Here is a 20,938-nt window from a genome sequence, read left to right as displayed (position 1 = left end):
GACAAAGGTCTTGCTTTGTGTGCTGACAAAGTTCTGTACATCCAGAATGATATATATCCTACTTGCCAGAATGTTTATTTATTTATTTAAAAGAGGATGAAGACTTTCTGTCTTAGATAAAGAAATGAAGAAGAAAAATATTCTTCAGAAAGTTCTGTTTTCACCATTATTGAACCACACCCTGTCCTTTTCATATAAGAAATATTGCCAAAGCCACAATCTTTCATCATGTGGTTCCTTTTAAATAACCTCCTAGGTACTAAAGGTCAGAATGATTTAAGAAAAATAGCCTGGTAGTATGAAAGAACTTTTTTTAAATGCAAAAATACAAACAGAGGAATCCTACGCAAACTTGCCATAAATAAAAAGGGTGAGGATGAGGATGAGTGGAATAAACTACATTCACATTGTGTTCATCTGCTTTACTTTGTCTCAAGTTTTGTTCAGTTCAAAAGTCTAATATAAAAATAGAATTATTCAATTTATTGCAATTCTGAATCCATTCCTATAGCCTTTCCCCATAGATTTGTCCTTCAACTCCATTGGGAATAGTCACACAATGACCGCAGTTAGCTTTGTACATATTTTTATTCCTCTTCACTACTGAGCTTATTGCCAATATTGGTTCTTCCATCTAATTAAGGTAAAGGAAGAAAAATGTAAACCTCTTTTTTTTCCCGGCTATTTTTCTCCAATTTTTCTTCTCCAAATTATTTCAACAAAGAAATATTTTGGAGTGTGGGCATTTCCTATATTTGATGTTTATCCAAAATTGAATAGTTTCTGCTAGTCTGCAGAAATTGCTGGTATTTTTTTCTATAAATATTTGCTTATTTCTAAGCCACAGTTTTAAATTACTTCAAGAACAAAAATTTGGGCATTTTGAAGGTGATCCAGAAGTAAACCAGACACCTCTGGCTTGGACGTGGCAATGTTGACCCATACTAGGATGGGCAGGATGAGTGTCTGAGGATGATGAAGGGCTTAGTTGAGTTGAAATCACCACCACAGCCTGTTGAAGCCCCAACTACAAGTCGTGTTCATGATGTATGGTGTGTGTGAGCACAAGTGCATGCAAGTCTCTGTGTGTGTGTGGTTTGGTTACAGTTGTGTGCCCATTCCTAACCAACACTTGAAACTTCATTATTCAGCTATTTAAACTTTTTAAAAGCTATGTAATACCAGGCTTTGTTTTGTCTATAGCAGACTATTCTTTTGATTTTACTATGAGAGCATCCATGGGTCAGGGACCAGGAATCTATCGTGCTTGGTGACATGCACAGCGTAGAAAAAAGATTATTACAGAGCTTAGTATCTAGTTTGTTCTTTAATTTCTCCCATATTCCAAAACATAGTGTATTTTCTGGGACCCAAGGACTGCCTTGATGGAGAACAAGTACATATAAAAAAAAAGTCTAAAAAGCAGGGTTGTAGAAGATTTTTGAATCCTAAAGTTTGGTTTAAACCCATGGTACTTTTGGATAGCTGTTTCCACTCTTTGAGAGCACAGTTGGACAGACAACAGCTGAAGAATCTGACTTAAAGTCTGTCTCACTATCTCTGTCAAATGTTCCTGAAACTACTTTTCCTTTCTCTCATTGAAAGAGAAGCTGAAAGGGCACAGCAAATCCTGCCCCTGGCTGGGGCAGCAGAGGCAGCACACTCCTCCTGCTTCCCCGTTCCTCTCCTCCTTTCCACCCTAAGGCAAGGGTGGCCTCTCCTCTAGCCAGGGGCTGGCAAAACATTTGCCTTCCTTGGAGTCTGGTCATCAGCCAGGCTGGGAGGAGAGCAGGCAATGGTACCCTGGCAGGTCAGGGCACTGTGAGCACAGAATCACCCTTCAAGTCACTCCCAAGGCCTAGCTCTGGTTGGTTGTCCCTAGTCCTCACACCTCCTTCCTTCCCCTCACCTGCACCTGCCCACAGCAGCATTTCCTCTGGGAAAAACACAGGGACACCTCTCCTACCTGCTGCTCATTGCACACCTCTTTCTTCCTCCTGCAGCCTTCCTTGAAAAACAAGCTACCACCCCCAAACCCACATTTTTTCCAAGCAGTCCTCCCACTTTCTGTTTGCCTCACTCTCTCCCTCATTATCCTGGGTCTCACTTTTGTTTGTCTTGGCTATTTTGGGCTGGAAGGTCTTTGGGGAAGGGAATAGTTTAAGTGTTGCCTGCTCAGGATGTGAAGTGTTTGAGTCATTCCAGCTAAGGGAAGCTGAACTGATAAATGAGGAACAAACTGTCTGAGAAGAGTCTACCTGAGCATGGGTAACTAATTAACTGAATCAGCTTTAACAGGTATAATTCATTAAAAAAGTGTAACTTTCTGTTTAGGGGGAAAAAAATCCTATTTTAAAAGGCACAGGTAATAGTAAAATGCTGAAGTTTCCCAGGAAATCCAGTCCAGGCCATACTCTGCTATAGTGAACTCTGCATGTTCACATGGTAGTTGTAGAATAAACTATAGTCTCTGGCTTCAAACTCTTTCTTCATTGTTGTCATTCCTAAAGGACCACAAATATTGTATCATTTAAAATGAGAGTTACATATAACTTCTTGCAATATAGAAGTATAAATGTATAAATTAAAAACAGTACCATGTACTGGGAAGCAACTGTGTTTTTCTACAGCCAATAGGTCTGTGATACATTTTTTAACTATGTTACTACTTGATACCATAACTATACTATCAACTGCAAAATTTTTGTATACCTTGAAAGGATCAACATGGTATTGTTTACAAGGTGTGTGGGATCCTCTTTATTTTGCTGCCAATAAGATCATTATTCCCATTTTAACACCTAGAACACCCCAAACCTCCATATCTGGCAGAGTCGTGGAAACATCTAGTATCTATTTTTGAAATTTGAGATTCTGTTATAAACCTTTAATTATATGTAGAACCATTTTCTGCTGTAAAAGGGCATAAATTATTTCAAATGAATCAAGACAAAACTGGGAATTTTTTGTGTGTTCGGGACCATTTCTCAGCTACACCGATAAATGAGATGCTAATAAAACGTGAAATTTAAAAGAGAGCTTATTCCTTTTGATACAAAAAGTGATGTGAGAATTCAATGAAAAATGAAACCCAAGTATTTTAAAGGAATATGTCCTATTTGTAGCCTATAAGGAGAGCACTTCTGATGAGCACCTATCAGATCAAGCAGGAATCTGTTTCTCATTCTTTGCTTAAGATCCTCTCATCTGTAATACAAGAATATTTGTCACACAAGAGTATATGCTGATGGCTTTTTCTTCCTTTACACAATGAAAAAAATATGTTGAATATTCAAGCTCTGTTCACATGGTTTAAAGAAAAACAATCAAGAGTACAGTCTTTCTCTGCAGCCGCTGAGGCCTTTGGCTTGCACTGTGAATGACTACTGGTCCCTAAAATACCGCTAGCTTTTGATAACAGCAGCCAGACAATCTCTGTTCCGTTTTCATGGGGCCCGAGGCTTTGTAGGTGTCTCGTTCTGTAGCTGAGGGAAATGGTAGATGACTATTTTTCTTATGTGACCTCTCTGTGCTCTCTTCCTTTAAACATAGTGGCAATATGTGAGGCTTTCCAAGCCCGTCAGGGCCATGCATCATCTTTCCTCCATGAAATTACAAGCTGTGGTTAGGGCAAAGGTTGTGAGCTCTCCAAGAATGACACCGGGCCAGGAGTGTTGCTGGGCCAAATGTGTCTATGGAGTTGTAATCGGTCGTATCAAAACCACCTGGGTCTTCTGAACTGGAACCTTTAATACTTTTTGCCTTCATTTACACCTTTGCAGTGACTATGAGAATCCAGTGCTGGTCAATATTTACTCAGTTCACATATTAACTACTAGACCAGACAGGGAGTAGCAGAGAGCCAAGCCCAAGATAAGGTGCAAAATCCACACAGGCTGTCTTTGTTATTAGTTCCTACTTCAGAGTCAAGAGCAAAACACCAGTCAAAAAGTAAACTGAAAAATTTAATTGTTTTATAAAATAAGATTATGAAATTCTATATAAAAATCCAGCTTCTTAAATATGGTACATTCACTTCCTCACAGAATATTTAAATATTCAGGTCACTTGCACTATATTTTCACTGTATTTGAGTTAAAATCATTGGATAAATTAAAACATCCTTACCAAAAGATACCACAACTTATACAAATAAAACTAAGCAATAATACTTTTTTTAAATACAAAATATAAGGAAATTAATAACTCTTAGGGCATGCTACAAAATTTTTATCAGAAAAATATATGGAATCATTTTTGTTTAACTAGAAAATATACAGTGTGCTTTTCATTTCTCTTTCTAAAACTCAGTCTCATACAGTTTCCATTTAATTTAATAAATATGTACAACAAAAAATGTTTATTCCTTGAAGAATATAAATAGCAAATACTGGAATAGAGCCTGGTCCAGCATTCCTTTCTCATCTAGTGACTATAGTGGGACTTTGCAACACTGAATGTGCAAAAATGCAGAATCAGGCTCTTAGTGTTATCAACAGGTTAAAAGCTTTTACAAAAGTGATTTTTATTAAAGAAAAAAACTCCAGAACCACTGCAGAAGACTTAGAAATATTCCAGTCAGGCATTTCTATAAATAGTAAAATATAATGTGGTGAAACAACGTTCCAGTTTAATTACTGCTGGCAGTAATTAGGGAAAAATAGTCAGTGGAAATGAAAAATATCTTGAGTTAGACACATCTTACTTTCACAGATTTCAGTTGGTTCCCTACCATTTCTAAGAAGAGTTTCTGGTATAATCTATACATTGTAAATCTGTGAAGAAACTTAACCACCTTCTTCAGACTTTGGATGGTTCGTTTTGGAAAGTGGTATGTTTTCAAGTGCTTCAGTCCATACATTAAACCTTTAATGGTGTCTTGGTCGCCATTCTTTATTCTCCACAGATTGAGAAGCTTCAGGACTTGCTCTGTGGGTTGACACAATTTCGTTGTGCGTTCAACATCTTCTTTTCCCACTTTCTTGCCTGGTAAACTTGCCATCAGCATGTTGAGGTGTTCAAAGGTGAGGTTCGGGTGGCCAATGTGCTTTAAGACACTGTTTTCACAATGATCAATATCTAGAGAAAGCAAAAAGAAAAGAGAGGTAAGTACAGCCCATTACAACTTTACCATGGCCTGCAAAGAACCTTCCAAAATTCCAAGGTGAATATTCCCTTCCAAATTTTTTTTTTCTTTATTTTAAATAATTCTCTCAGGTTTGCTTTTTTAGGCTCCAATTATGAAAAATACTTAAGAATTTAATTAACTTTGCAGATACAAAAACTCCAAATTACAAACTAACTTCATAGCAAGTATTTATTGCTACAGAGTTGTGTCATCTGTCCTGTAAAATGTTGTATGTATGTGATAGAACTTGTAATATTTGGTTCCAGTGAATGAAAATTTTGCTTAGTCCCTTCAGAAATGTCTAGGCAAGCTTTGCTAAAATAGTAATTTTTGGCTTTGAAGTACTCTAGACACTTCACAGTGTGACATAAACATACATACTAAATAGCAGAGGGGTGACAAACATTTCTACAGCCTTTTTCAAATCTATTCTGAGTGGACAAATGTCATTTGAATGTGGTGGCTGTTGATGGTGCCTTACATGAGAAGAGCTGGCCTGACTGTTGTAAAAACCTTGATGTTAACATTACAGCACTATTTCACCTTTGAAACCTGTCTTGGTAGATTCAGCACAAACAAAGCAGAGAATCAGTATGACAAACAGGTACAAGAAGGGGAAAAAAAGGGAAAGCCTGCCTGTGTATTTCTCACTCCCATGTGCCCCCACTCTGTGAATAGATGTCCTAGTCCCAAATACTTTTATAGAAAAGTAGCTGCACTCTCAGTTGCAGGCATCCAGCTCCCTCTAACTCCAACAACCACTGCTCAGATATAACAGTGGGAAACACTTGCTTCACTTTAACAAGATTCTTCATATATTGTGGAGTCTCAAAAGGGGATCTTGGTCATGGCACAACACACAGTCCCAACACACAACTACAATGAGAAGAATTCAGTCCTCAACTGATCAGGAGAAGCTGAATTCTCTTCCTGCTTCCCCTCAACTTCACTGCTCTTACTGCATCAATAAATCTCAGTCAAGCCCTGCAGGCCTTGCTCCAAGCATAACACACCACCAGGAGGTATTTGATCCCAAGCAATTTTTAAAATGCCATTTAAAAGGGTGCTTTTAACACACATACTATCACAGTAAGATACCTTGAATAATCTTCTTGACCATATCCTGTTCTTTGTTCTGCTGTTTCCATAATTTCAAAAGCTGGAAGGTCTGCTCTTGAGGGCTGTGTCTTTGTTTAATCCTTTCGATATTTTCTGTGCTAACCTTTGTCCCAGGCAAACTGTCTGCCAGTATGTTCAGCCAGTTAGGTGTGAGATGGGTAGGAACAGCAAACCTGAACATAGCCTCCTCACACAGGGTTACATCTGAAATGAGAAAGAGAAGAAGATGACAATTGTTCCAATCTGTTACTCTGCTTGTCTCAGGGAAAAAAAGGAAAAAAAAAAAAAAGCAAGCAGCAAGAATGATAAGAAAAAGTGTTTAAAAACAGGCTAAGAAGTGGTCTCTATAAAGAGATTGCTCTCTGTGCTTGAGTTCTATTTGATTGAAGCTACAATAATTAAAAGTCTACTATGGCCATCACCATAGCAGGCAAATGGCTAACAAGCTAAATATTTTTATCATAAATGCTGACAAATTAATTTTAATAATAATTAAAGATATGATTTCAGAGCATTCTTCCATAATAGGATACATACCTATTCCACATTTTTGAGGTGTCATATCTGTATTTCCCTGGCAGATGTTGTCACGAACCTCATTTCCCTTCAAAGTTGTTTTGAAACCCAGGGCACTACAGTTTGTGTGCTTAAGACAAACTGCTTTGGATGATGTTTCATTTGAGAAAAATCCTTCTGGACATCTCTCACATACAGTGTCACTCTCAGGGGTACCTGCAGACACAGGAAAAAAATGCATCTAATTATATACAATGAGAACACAAAAATAAAGGAATATATTCCTCTCTAAATTGTCATGCTTCTGTTTTCTTATTTTTTATCTATTAAGGAATCACTTTAAAAACAAAAGAAACAAACAAAAAAAGCAAAACAGAAGATTCTTTAAGAGAATGATGTTCCTGCTGGTCTAATACAGTAAATATACTCATAAATACAGTTGTTACCAAGTTTAAAATCAGATATTACTGATTAAATCAGTAATTTAGTAAAGGAATATCTTTAAAACCTCAATTACTCGAGTCTAGTCAGACATTACACAATGTCTGATCTTCATCCTTCAACTGTACAAATACTCTGTAAAGTAATTAATTGGCATAAAAATCTGTTCTGAATTTTACTCTGCAATAACTGCCTAGAATTTTACTTGAATGGGTTACTTCAGTTCTAGCTAAAGCCACAACCAAACTAAATGTCAACTAAAGACAACATTTTTTAACCTTTTCTCTGGGCTTGAATAAAATATTACTAAAACCAAAGAAGATATAGTGTCCAGTATAAACAAAACTATTTAACAGACATACATATTTTGCTTGGTGATTTACAAGACACAATTTTACTTCAGAAATAAATATATGATACAACAGCAGAATGACAATGTATGGTTCTAGCACATCAACAAAGAGGAAGAAAATTAATGCATGAAATCTGAAACAATGCAGTCTAGCCACCAGTGGCAGGAAAGTAATAGCACCAATAATTGTTGTATATTCACTCTTAATTCATCCTTATTCAGTCAACATTTAACAAGTGTCTGAAGTCTAGTATCTAATATTGCATTATTGAACAGGAACTTGAGTACACGCTTAAAATTTTTTAAAAATAATTTTAAACTATATTTGAATAAGAAAATACCTCCATCTAGTGTAGTTTTTAAGTATTTACGCGTGGATGTTTATTTTGATGACAGTTTTTAGGTAGCCTTTATTTATTTTGGGAAATCCTTGGAGAAAAAGAGTACGAATCTCAAGTTTTCCACAATCTGTGAAATAAAGAATAGTGCTTGCATACACCTGATCTAGCACTTCATCAGGCAAGTGAAAACACAGGAGTTTATAGTTGCCAGAGATCCTATATGTCGCCAACCCGCCTCCCAAATCCTCTGCTTTCTGCAGCCAGTACCCAGACTGCAGCCACAGCGTCTGCCCTTGCGCTCCCTTGCGTAATGTGCGCTGCCTGCGGCTCTGGGCTGGACAAAACTCCAGCCAGCACCACCTGCGCAGGCAGCAATTAGCTGTCCTGAGACAGCTGAATTTTAGCAACTTTCCCTACTACAGACAGGCTGCTGTTGTGTTCTGCCAGCAAGGAAGGGGAAGAAAGCAGTGTTCCTGCAAACGGGGCGTCGCTCTGCTCAGAGCTTCCCGCATAACCCTTGCGGCACAAGAGAGGAATAAATCGGGTAATCCATCGGCGTTCTCGGGGTTGAGAATAAAGCCACCCTCCAGCTTTGTCAGCTTCTTCTTCACTGTTTATCTGGCCGCTCTTGTTCAGGGCACAAACTGCCGCTGTCTGTCCGCCCTTCCGCCTCTCCCTCCAATTCACCTGGAATGCCCCATTCTTCCCAGGGAAACGTCACCCGCCGCTGGGGAGACAGGGCTGCCTCGTAGCAGCGCTGCTGCTCCAGTACCTTACTGCTATAAACCCTGCCACGTCCAGTCGCAGAGGGGAACAAAACCTTAATCTGCACTCACAAAAGGGGACAACCAAAGTAAAGTGATCTCCCAGAGTAATCATGAGCAACTGGCAGTGGGAACACAGATTTTTAGTGCTTTAAGCTTTAAAAGAGTCACTGGACCACGATCTGCCTGTGTGGGAGTGGAAGCATATTTTCCTAGAGTTAGGTTTTATTTCACCTGAATTTGCATCGTTACAAAGTTCAAGGCTATCATATGGCAGAAAGCAGTAACATAGTATGGTACATGCTTATTAAATTCTTAGTTTTTGCCTCACCTCAAAAACTGACTATTGACACAAGGAGATGGAATTATTTTTACAATGTTTTCATTCCTTTTTTGAGGTCTGTCTGGGATTAGCTAGTTCATTCTGATGGTCTTTTGGAAACCAACTTTCCAATAAATTACACGATTCAACATTTTATCTTCTTTCAAAGTTTGTTTCATTTTGAACTGAGGGATTCGAATTTGTCTGCCACAGTTTCACCACGCTTGCAGGGACGCAGTAGGTTGGTTGCTCAGACAATCTGTATTTTGTTCATCTCCGAAACTGAGGACTTTGTTTCTAGCCTCTCTTGACTCACTGCCGAGGTACAGTGGAACCTCATTAACCCAAGCCCCTGGGTATAATAGTTTAGGTTAATGAAGTTTTACAATATGGATTTGCAGTGTTTGCCAGTGGAAATGCTTAACAGTGGCAAGGGCATCAAGGTAATGCTTTGTCAATCAGTTACTCAGGGACTAGTGAGAATCTACAGCAGTGACATTTTCCTTACATCAAAGTTGCTATCCAATGAGATGTTCATAACCCAAAAGAGGACTCCCAGCCTGTCGTTCAGCACAGCTCTAAAATGAACAGGCCAGCCCTAGTGTTTCTCATTCCTTGTATGTAATTCCTAGGGAAATCATTCTGTAGTCTGGAGACTGGTTGCCTGCAGGTTTGTGTCTGAGATGCTTTGATTTTCTGCATTCCCTTCCTTCCTCAGAGCTCTTCTCTGGGCAATTATCGAGCTCTGGTACAATGACAGTTTACAATTCTTTCAGGCTGTGTTAAATACTAGAGCTAAACTAGGCCATGGCGTTTGCCAAACAATAAATGATGTATTTCATTTTGAGGGAAGAAGAACATATTATTGGTTTAACAATTTACGTTGCCTTAAATGAAGAATACCCTCCACTGAAAAGTGCCCCTTCCCTCTGTATCCACATCAGACATACAGCCAGCCTGCTTGACAAAGAAATGGTTGTTTGTTTGATAATAGCAACAGTTTCCCTAGGAGTTCCACTTAGGATGTTGATAATTAATTATTAACACATATTGCAGTGATGCTAGAGCTATATTAATATTGTTATAATTATACACTTGTTGTCAAACATGTAGTGCTCCTGGTGTTTGTCAAGATATACGGTTGCTTGAAACAGCAGATTTCAAAATGAAAAACATTATTATTTATCACACACACAAATACTACATTCCATATAATGTTCCTTTAAAAGAGGAAATCCATCATGTTTCTCATTAGAGTGCAATTTGCTACATTTGCTACTGCCATTAAGTTATATATTACAGCAGGAGCAGCACTAAGAAACGTTCCTTTGGCTACAGTCCAAATGATGCAGACTAGAACAGGTTCAATTGGCTTTACAATTTACTGTCCTGTAATTTCATCTGGAGGAACCTCTTTCCTAATCTTGTAACTGCCACGAGTCGCCGACGTGCGGCAGAGCTCTAATTCAGTCTGTGCTTGTTTGACGAGCAGTACGTACCTGGCTGTGCAACACCGAACCCGGGAGGACACTCCGTGTGCTTCAAACAAAACTCGAGCTCCAGGTATCTGCCCTGGACGCACTCACAGACGCGGTTCTGTGTGCTGGTGCACTCCTGCTTGACGTACTGCAGCTCCTTGCAGACAGTGCTGCAGTACTGGCACTCGTCGTGGCTGTTCCACTCCTCGGTGTAGTACTGGTCCGGGCACGGCGCACACTGCGTCGGGCTGGTGGCTGTGCAGTGCTGCTTCACGTAGCTCCCGGGAGGGCACTGGTCACACAGCAGCTGACGAGATGTCCCTGGGTCGTAATGACGATACTTGGGGGGAGAGTCAACCTGGATGGTCCACTTAACAGAAATGTCCAAGAGCTAGCAACAGGAAAATAAAACATCACTTCCTTTAGTTTTGGGGAGCACTGTGATCACAAAGAAACCTACACTTTAATGAGTTTATGAGTCTAGTTACGATGTTATCTTCAAACAAACATTTGTGTTAGAATTTGTAAGATATTAGCCAGCTTCCGGACTCTCCCATGTCTATCTCAACATGGGAAAATTTTAGGATCTTGACTAGCAAATCTTCCCAATATTAGAACTTCCTTTTTCTTCCAGAGATGTAGATATTATGCTTCTCCCACTTACACCCTATTTCATATCACTGGGCAATGACCTTTTCGTGCCTGGTACCAGAGAAGCTGGCCATTGCACAGCCAAGGTGGGGATTATGCCTGTTCTTAAGTATCTAGTACTTCAGATGCAAAAGGAATTGTGTAGGAGCATATAAATCTGACTAGTGTATTGCACCAACGAATGCCTAGAACAATAGAGGTTACTTTTTAATGCCCTCTATTTAATCTTGCACTGAAATACAGCAGTTCTGGGGACAAAATGTGCCAGCTACATCAAGGGTGAAGATGCAGCTTCAGACAGAGGTCAAGAATGCCACAGTTTATGAAGGGTACATTGAAGACTTAATTGCATGAACTGGAAGAGGCCAGGCTAATGCTTTCATTTCTATGTAAAACCACAGGCTTACAGCTGTTGTAAGGAGCTGGTTCAGTACTGGCACGGTATGGCAGCTACAGTCCTGCTTCCTACAACAGTCTGCTTTGCTGGTGTGATTTTGGACCTAGAGCTCTGAGACAACACTGCTGCAGGGACAATCTCCATATCACTTAATTTTCCTTTATAAGTGAAAATTTGGTTATGTGATTCAACCAGTTTACCATTAAAAAAAACTCTTGGGAACAGCTCATTGTTCTCACTGAGAACCCAGCTCTGTCCTGTGCTTCATGAATGGATTCATGTGCCATTTCTCTTCTAAAACTTGTACATTTTATAAAGATGAAGTAAACTGGTTCTGAATTAAGATAGTTTTCTACATATCTAGTCAAGTTATACAAGCAACCAGTTTGTCTTTGTTGCTATTTTAATCCTGGTCAGCTAATACAAAGATGACAATTCAATTTCAAAAATGTATTTTCTCTTTTCCAATGCAGATGTGCCCAAAGTGTAAGTGGAATTAACTCTTTTTTTTTTTTTTTTTTCCCAGGCTCTATATTTCCTAGAGGTTTTTCATCTAAGGACCTCCCTTTTGCCACATCATGGCACTTCTAAAGTTATAGTCTTATTAAGGTTGTAAAGGACAATTTAAACATTCATCTGCATTAGCAAAAGTCACAGTGATCACCAGGTGATATTATGTGCCTAAATTAGGAACTCTTACTGCTTAAGAAAGTACTCTTAAATGTATTCTCCTATTACCTGTCTGCGAACCCACTTTTTATACAGCTTTTTTATACAGCTATACCTAGACAGGCTGAGGAATGAAATGTGGATAGTATGGATATTTCCTACAGTCTCTTGTAGCTACCCTTGACTAAGCCTGGTAATTTATACGATCTGTGTTTTCTACAGGTGGAGAGCCCACTTGTTCTTGTGGTCTCAATGTACAATACCTTTCATTGTGAAAAATTCCTTATTAGTCTTTGAAGTTTGATGAACAGCTCCATTTTCCTTAAATGACTGGATCTGTTTCATGTGGTCTATTTAACAAAGAGGGTGCAGCACATTTTTTAACAGTGAATGGCTTTGCATTGATGAAAAATGCCCCCACCCTTGGTAAATCTACATCTATGACGCTAGTAATAAGGAAGTCCTGGTAATCTCATTAATTTTTGATGTGAACAGTAAGGTTTTCTTCTATATTTCTAATTCAGTAATAGCTAATACAGCATACCAGAGTCCAAGATTTGCATGGACACATGCATTCCCTTTACAGAATATAACAGACTGCAACAGACAGCACAGATGCTACAAGCATCAACCCCCATTTCATTCAAGTATCTGTGGAAACTCAAGACAATACCCAACGCAGATGAAAATCTGACACTGTGAAAATTATTAGGGACAGCAACCAGACACACGGGTAGCACATCCTCGTGCAGAAACACTACTTTTCCTGCTCTGCAAAGCACAGCTCACAACAAATCCAAAACTGTCACTGCAGTAGAATCTTCTCTTCTGGGTTGTGCCTCTGCCCTTGGTGACATATTTTCAGGTAACAAACAGGTAGGTGAATAATTTCATGGCTATTCAACTCTGCTCTGCAACATGTAGCAACAAGAACAATAAGATTTTCTCTATTTCCCTTACTCAACTATTTACGTTGGAAATCATGTTTGAGGCAAGTGAGGAGTTTTGCTGCAGGGGATAACTCAGCATAAAAATTAATTAAAATTCAATAATCAGGATATGAGAGCATGGGGGTTTATAGGGAAAAATGGAGCCACTTGCTTCCTGAAGAACCCACAGCTATGTGAAATAAGCCAGTAAAAATTGAAAACAATTCAACATAATTTGAGGGGAGCTGATGTAAAAAACTGAGCAAAACGAGACTTGAATAATACTTGTTTGAGGCCTGCAAAGTTTTGCCTTCTGAAGAACCAGTAACTATGGACTAATAATGGCAACCAGCATATTATTAATCCAAATGAGCACAACCAAACCCCATAATAATAGCATTAATAAATCAGCATCACTAAAAGAACAATCAGTCTTTCCATTTGATTTTTTTCTTTGTGCTTTTAAAAGAAAATCACATCATACCTTTCTTCCCTCTTATCCTAGAAACACACATTATGTAGCTGCAGTAATCCACTGACCAGTGGCTGAGCCATACGTATGCAGGATCCAACTATTTTATTTGCAAACAATTACGACAAGAAGATTCTTCAGTCAAACTAAAGATATTTATGCAATCAATATCTCTATATTTTACCAGAGCATTTTATACATAATTTTCAACATAGAGCTAGATTACCATTACTACTACTGTTTGACTACCATGATCCTCTTAGCCCAGGGAGCTGTGCAACTCACTGCCATAGGACATTGTAAACAGTTGAGTTCAAGATGTTACTTGACATAGTAATGGATGAAAATAATAAAGGGCTATTAAGCATAAACATCACCTTTGGATCAAGAAATCCCAGCCCCCAAATTGCCTGAGTCTGAAGGACTGTTTTAGAAAAATAGTGATATTTTTCCATTTTTTTCTTCCATCTCCTCTAAGCATCAGATATCAACCCATAGACAGCATATGGGTTGGTTTAGTTGGTTTAGGACTCTTTTTTCTGTTTTTGGTTTGGTTTTTTTTTAGCCAATACAGCCATTAGTATGTTGTTAAGCACATTTCTAGACCCCAACCCCCAATACCACCCTTCATAAGACTACTGTAGGTTGCTTAATAATGTTTAAGAGAAAAGATCTGCAAAACTGTCTTTTATGCAGGCTGAAAACACCTAGCATACCTGAGTATTCTGAATATTGATATGCAGCTTGCAAATCAGAAGTTATCTTTGAACTTACATCAAGTGCCAAAGTAAAGGCAATCTATTTTTCAGATGTTCTGCAAAAATTCAGGAAAAATGGTTGAAAGTAATTAAAAATAATTTTTACTAGTTTTGCTGCAGCAATTTGGCACAAACAGAATGAAAAGACTCTTCTTGTCTTGCAGTTCACAGAGTAAGCTAGAGGAGAATGTCACTAAATTTTCCTTTCTCCTCTCCTAGCACACACTGAGTTTGTGCTTGCATTAGGAAGTTGGATCACCTGTTACAGCAGATTTCCATAGCAAAACAGATGGTGCCGAGCACCTGACATCCTCATTATGGAGGATTCAGAGGGGATATTTTGGACTAACTTCAGTCTGCTCTCATGGACGAGCATACATTAGTGGCTCCGGTGCACCTGGTGCATCTCTGGAGTCCATCTCTGGATTTACTTTCATCAGTCCAGTTTACTTTTGTAAATCCACCTTATGCACTACATCACCATGATATGCAAACTAAAATATAGTAAATAAGGTTGATCAGGAGAGGTCCCTCAAAAGCATGTTCCTAAAACCAATTAAAATGGTAATAAAATGCATTTTATGTTGTTCCTGACATTTCCTGTCCTAAACTATGCTATGACCAACTTGGTAGCAGATTCTTAGCTACACAAAACCTCTGATTGATCTGAATGCCCATATTTAAAGGTGGTCTACATACTAAGCATCTGAATCTCTACTGTAAGAAACAGCACTATTTGTGCACGTGAAAATGCCATGATTAGAGCTTACAAGTTCTGAACATTGGTCTTCCCCAAAACTTCACAGAAAGCAAGATTTCCTCTATAATCATGCTGGTACTGGTCTGTTTTACTCTTACTGGAAAAGTTGGCATGTTCCAGTTTGAAAGAAGGAAGAAACCAGAAGTCTGGCCTCAGTTTACTGGAATTAGAAGTAGGGGCAATGAACATGTTCACCCTTTAACCCTCAAGAAACCAAAGCTGGAGTACATCAGTACTACACTTGGACAAATTCAAGGATTTGTCATTCAGAAAATTGTGTAAAATACTATTCATCCTTGTTTTGGAAAGGTTAATTCATCTGGGAAGCAGTACAGAGAAAGTTTAGAAGGAAATTAAGATCTTCATTTAGAAGAGGATCTTGACTTTTTCAATAGCTTGGCAAGTCACAACTGTACCTATAGATTTGGTACAGATAGTTAACATACACAGAGAGAACTTTCTCCATTAAAGGATAATACTGGCAAATGAAAAGCAGATTGTCTCGTCATAGGAAGGTTGGGAACAGCCTTTCACCAAGAAGCAGGTGCAAGAAACCCAAGTAGTTTAAATATAGCTCTCAATGCATTTCTGAAAGTAAATGCGGCATTTGGTTTCCTGGAATAGCTGGCAAATGGACTTGAAAGATCTAGGCAGTTTCTTTAAATTTTAAACCCTAAGCAAGTCCCAGCACTGATGGAAGACAGTAATGCTTAGTATCTTGTTCATCTCAACAAATTCACTGTTAGTCTGATTCAGAGTGCACTCAATTGCAAACAGTTTTCCTAGCAGTAGTGAAATGCAAACTCAACTTAAAAAAAAGTCCCAAAGGTTGAGTTTTTGTTCTGTGAGTATGAAATGCTATCAGTAACAAAATAGTTACAGCAAAACCAAACCAAACCAAAACCTAGTATCATTCACTGCATCTAACAATGTATTGGGTGAAACAGTTCTAGTGTCAGTGGGCTCTGTTCTGAAAGGACTGAAAAACTCAATCTTCATCCATCTCCCTGGAGAAGATCCTGGGCATCTCTCAGGATGGTGTCTCTACGTAAGAAATTGGGATGAACTGTAAATATTGAAATACAAGTCTAGTGCAAATCAGTGTCATGCAAATAAATACTAAGAACTTATTCAAAATGAGTTACTCAGGGTTAAAGAGCAATTCTTTCACTGTGTCACTCAACACATTAGGCCTGAAGCTATATTTCTCCATACCATCTTTATGTCAGCATACAAATGCTAACATAAAAGGCCTGTGCAGTCCATTTATTTGAGTCCTTGGAAGATTCTTTTGAGAGAGAAACAATGTGATTGTAAAATTTCACTTCAGATCTTGGGCATGAAAAAATACACACCCTTTTCTTTCATCTTTAAATGTAAGGCAACGAGCTGCTTGCTTTCTCTAGTTGAATCAAAATGAACTCGAAGACAAAGCACATGAAGTAAAAATCCTTCAAGCATCATCACTTTAAATCACTGCTTTGTGATAGAAAGAAAAGCGGCTTTTCAGCATATGAAAATATTATTATATAGCTTGGCTTTGTGGTTTTGGGTTGTAGACCAAAGAAGAATGTTTAATTTGCTGAGGAAGATAAATCTGTTTCTGTTTTGCATTCCACAACTATTCTGAAGCATATTTTCTTGTGTGATAAATCATCATTCAAGACATCTGTCAGATTGCTCCTAGGGTTTGCATTGGGTTTAAAGTAAAACCTCACAACTCTCCTACTTTGCCTTCTACACAAAGTATTTGGACCAAGCTAAGGCAGGAGGCCTTCCCATACCCTCAGTCCTTGGGCAGAATGCCTCACTGAAATCATGCACAGGCCCAGAGAAATCCCTCTGGCAAAATATAGCACTGAATGATTTTATCAAGGTCCTCCTCACGGATAGCTTTTATCTCTGAATCCAGTACCTGACAATGCCATGCTGGAATAGATCCGTGTCCAACTATTGCAAATAACCATTGTAAAATACTTGATATCCTGGGAGAAATGACTCCCATCCATCTGGGAGAGACTCAGCTCTCATCCTCCTCACCTAGCTGTTCTGGAGGCCCACGCAGTCACCAAATTCAACCTCTCTGTGCTCTGTGGCACTGCTGACCTGTGGGTTGTTGTAGGCTCACTGAGACCACTGCTCAGACAAAGCACTTTTTGGCAGACCACAGGAGAGTGCCAGGTACACAATGGAAGCTGACACAAAATCATTTTCACTGGTTTGAGTTCAGCTTATAAGGTTGTTCCACCATTCTGCCAACTGCTTTAATGCAATCCTTTGGACATAACAGGGCCTACTTTTGTTTGGAAGATGCTCTATAAAGTGGAGGTTGCTCTTTTACATGAATAATAGTAACTGGTGACTCTCCTCAGTGACCTTGTATTCAAAACTAGGGCTATAAACCACCGTCTTCCTTTCTCTGTCAATAAAGCAGTATGTCAAAAAGTCAAGTCTTGTAGAAACGTTTTGAGGACCATTAGCTGTCATTCACAAAGAAATTTAGGGGTCGAAACTATTGTTTCATTTTCAGTGATAGGAAAATGTCATTCAGCTGAAGAACAGTTTTACATCTCATCAAAGAAGTGTTAAATTGAAAGTCTTCGTTTGTATGAGTTACATTTGCCTTGAAGCTTGTAGAGGGAGAAAGTAGGAAAATCAAGCCAGATACCCTCCAAAAGATGTGTCTTATCCATAACTTATACTTTGGAACATTATTCATCACAGTGACAGCAAGATGTAGAGTTAACCCAATCTGGGATGTTCCTACTGTGACTACAGTCTGCCTTTACACTGACAGAATTTCTAACAACTGACTAGCTAGCTAGAGAAACAGTATGTCCAGTACTATGTGCAAACAGGTGTTTCTACTGAAGGAATAAAATTAATTTTTCCTTGAGATTTGAACAGTGCATGTTGCTTAAATTGTGACAATATCTTTTAAAAATTCTTCTGGTAACCTTAGTGTTTTATTTTTAACCAACACACATGCAGACAGACAGAAAGAAAGTCAGACAGAAAGATAACTCCTACCCTCGCGGGTTGAAAAGCCACTGCTGCCTACACACAGCAAACCCAACAGGCAGGCCAGAAAAAGCATGTCACATGCACCCAGAGAACCAAAATAGAGAAAGGTCAAGTTTAAGGGTCAAGAGAGTTACGTGACAAGTAACGAGATTCAGCTCTGGAGAATTTCTTTCCATTCAGTCTGATTTCATAATGTTTGTCTGTTTGTAAGCAGCTTCAGTGTTCCAGCAAACAGCAGGAACATGAACACAACACCACACCAGGTCCCCCTTCTGAAACCTTAGCAAAGAGGCCAAGGCTGAAAGTACATCATGGCCAAAAACTCCTTTTAGCTATGGTGTCTCCAAACTAGATTTAGGGTGCGTAAGCCAAACATACACAACTTTGAACTGTTGTTGTACCTCCTACAAGGGTTCTTATAAAAGAGGTACTAAAATGTCTTTTCTGATCTCTAGTATATCTGACAGTACTTAAACTTCACTGATTTTACTTAAACTTCACAATAACTTTAAATAAATAATTTTAAAATAATAATAATAAAATACAGTTGAATGATGAAGGTCAATGATATGTACTCCTGCCACTGATGTATTTCAGCTCCAAGACTCATCTACCAGAGGATTATGCTGAACTTCACCAAATGCTATTGCTTTATGGGAGAACATGAACAAGCACATGCATTTAATCAAAATCCTGATGTGATTATTTTATTACATCCATAGATAAGAAGCCAGCTGATAAAGAGCTATTGCTGAAATTCTCAGATTAAACTCTCATGCTTTCATATTGACAAAGCAGGCACAACATCACACATGAGATGAAAAACTTGTCCTGTGTTTCAGTCTGCTGACCACAAGCCTGACAAATTTTACTTCCCTTGCACTATTAATTACTTTGGGTTTGTTTCTCAAAAAGCCCTTTCAGAAATTTGTACAGAGAGTAATAAACAAGCATTACTCATCAGATCCTGGAAATCTCGTTGCATTTATAAAAAGCTTTCAGAATAAATGGATTTCAGTTCTAATGCCCTGCCACAACATTAATGCCATTGTACTCACCAAAACAAACCAGGAGCAAGTTATCGTGCTGACAGGAGTAACAGCCTGCTCTGAATATTATTTTTTAATATTTTTCTTTGAATGCTTTCTTATGCAAAAGATGAATAGCCTCCAAGTAGATGTTACACAGGATGTCCCTCTATGCAGGTTTTAATTGATCTGAATTCATATAAAATTCCATATGACTAAATGGATTAAATAACATTTTGAAATTTACTACACTGCTAAGGTCTCTAAATTTGCATCTGGGAGCATCTCACTAAATCTCCAAGTAAACAAAAACTTATTAAAACAGGAGGTTATACTAGATTTAATAACACAACATTTTCTGTAATAGCTACTGACACAGCTACTAATTCATCACTTTCTTGCACATGAAGTTGAATTTTCTAAGCCAAAACAAGCATCACACACTAATACTTTTTTTTTTCTTTCTGGAATTCACAGTGGTTTTCCCCGGTAAGAAAGCCAGCCCAGTATCTGAGATACCAACAGTGCCACTGCAGCAGAGATTAGAGGCAGGCAGGGATGGAGCTTATGTATATCAGAAACAAACATCCCAGCCTACAGTTTCCAAATTAATTCCTAGATACAGTGTTTTGCATCAGTCCAATATGATGAAGCCTTAAAAAAAGAAGGAAGAAGACAGGAAAAAAGGCAAAAGAAAAGCAATTTATGCCACTACCTTGAGAATGGGATGAAAATCCCTGCTGTCTCCCTGGAGCTGGACATGTCCATCACACTCCAAACTCATCAGGAAAGTTCGGAGTGATGAAGTAAAAGGGGTTTACCAAGAAAACGGGGAGAAAGCAAAATAACCCCCAAACAAACAAATGAACAAAACCTGCAAAAAACCAAAGCTAAAACAAAAACCCCAGAAGAAAAGCCGTGTGTCTGTACAGCCTGATGTCTGAGGCTGTAATGCATCCTAGAGCCTATCTGCCCCTCCGAAGGGACTTACCACAAGCGTGCAGCACAGGAACTTGTTCATTGTGGTCGGTGGAAGAAACCTCAGTGCTCTGGGAATGAGGCAGAGAGTCAGCGCCAGGCTCCAGCAGCTGCTTACATTCCCAACATTAAAGACACGATATATATATAGTCCCGGTGTAACAGGAAGCTTGGGCTCAGCTTTGATCACACATTCCCTGCCATGACCAAACTTTTCTCTCGCGCACTCCCCCTCACCGCCCCCCCACCCCTTTTTTTTTTTTTTTTTTTTTTTTTTTTTTTTTTTTTTTTTTAAGGAACCTGTAAAACTCGGTGACTTAATGGAACCCTTTGAGCGCCGTAACCACAGACTGGAAAATGCAGGAGGGAGTGTCAGGGGCTGGCCAGGGGAGGGTTTAATTGGGCTCTGTCTGGCCGTCTGGCTGTGCCCGGCTCTCCCCTCAGCAGCGGGGCCGGAGGGGGGACCCGCGCCCCGGGGCACGGCTGTCCCTCGGCTCGGCTCCCCTGGGGCTCCCCGTGGCAGGGCTGGCCCGGAGCAAAGGCCAAGGCGGGGGAAGCTGAGGAGAAGGAGGATCCCTGCTCGCTTCCCTTCCCTGCTGAGGCAGGAATGCGAGGAATGGCCCCCGCCGCTCGCCCAGGCACCACAGGCCGGCGTCCGCTCCGAGGGGCTTTGCCCAGGGAAGAGGCCTGTGGGAACGGGGCTTTTCCTGTGATTTTCCAGAGACAGTCGGTGTTTGCAGCATGCCCCTGCCCATAGGGGAAGCCCCACTCAGAGGGCTGTTCTTCCCCCCAGTTTTAGTTAGAAAAGGGC

At 39.4% G+C, this 20,938-nt stretch overlaps 1 protein-coding gene across 1 annotated transcript; it reads right to left on the bottom strand.

The window, feature by feature from the left end:
• Window positions 1–3,757: 3,757 nt before the first annotated feature.
• On the bottom strand, window positions 3,758–20,324 carry TNFRSF11B (TNF receptor superfamily member 11b). Its single transcript, XM_008929230.3, has 5 exons — window positions 20,141–20,324; window positions 10,483–10,852; window positions 6,785–6,979; window positions 6,227–6,451; window positions 3,758–5,079 (listed from the first exon to the last, which is right to left on the bottom strand). The coding sequence occupies exons 1-5, from the start codon at window positions 20,168–20,170 to the stop codon at window positions 4,691–4,693; spliced, it is 1,209 nt and encodes a 402-aa protein (XP_008927478.1). The 5' UTR covers window positions 20,171–20,324; the 3' UTR covers window positions 3,758–4,690.
• Between the last annotated feature and the right edge of the window lie 614 nt (window positions 20,325–20,938).

Source organism: Manacus vitellinus, unplaced genomic scaffold (genome assembly GCF_001715985.3).
Source record: "Manacus vitellinus isolate BGI_N305 unplaced genomic scaffold, ASM171598v3 scaffold_1_pilon, whole genome shotgun sequence".
Classification (NCBI taxonomy): Eukaryota; Metazoa; Chordata; class Aves; order Passeriformes; family Pipridae; genus Manacus; species Manacus vitellinus.
The sequence above is the reverse complement of the archived record's forward strand: the minus strand, read 5'-3'. Positions and strand labels throughout refer to the sequence as shown.

What these genes read in the sequence shown, in the direction of transcription:
- TNFRSF11B (XM_008929230.3), bottom strand. Translation starts at nt 20,170, where the DNA reads ATGAACAAGTTCCTGTGCTGCACGCTTGTG. An exon ending in TCCTGTGCTGCACGCTTGTG is followed by an intron (nt 10,853 to 20,140) that starts GTAAGTCCCTTC and finishes TCCTGTTGCTAG; the next exon opens with CTCTTGGACATTTCTGTTAA. An exon ending in GGTCAAGAAGATTATTCAAG is followed by an intron (nt 5,080 to 6,226) that starts GTATCTTACTGT and finishes TGCTTTCTCTAG; the next exon opens with ATATTGATCATTGTGAAAAC.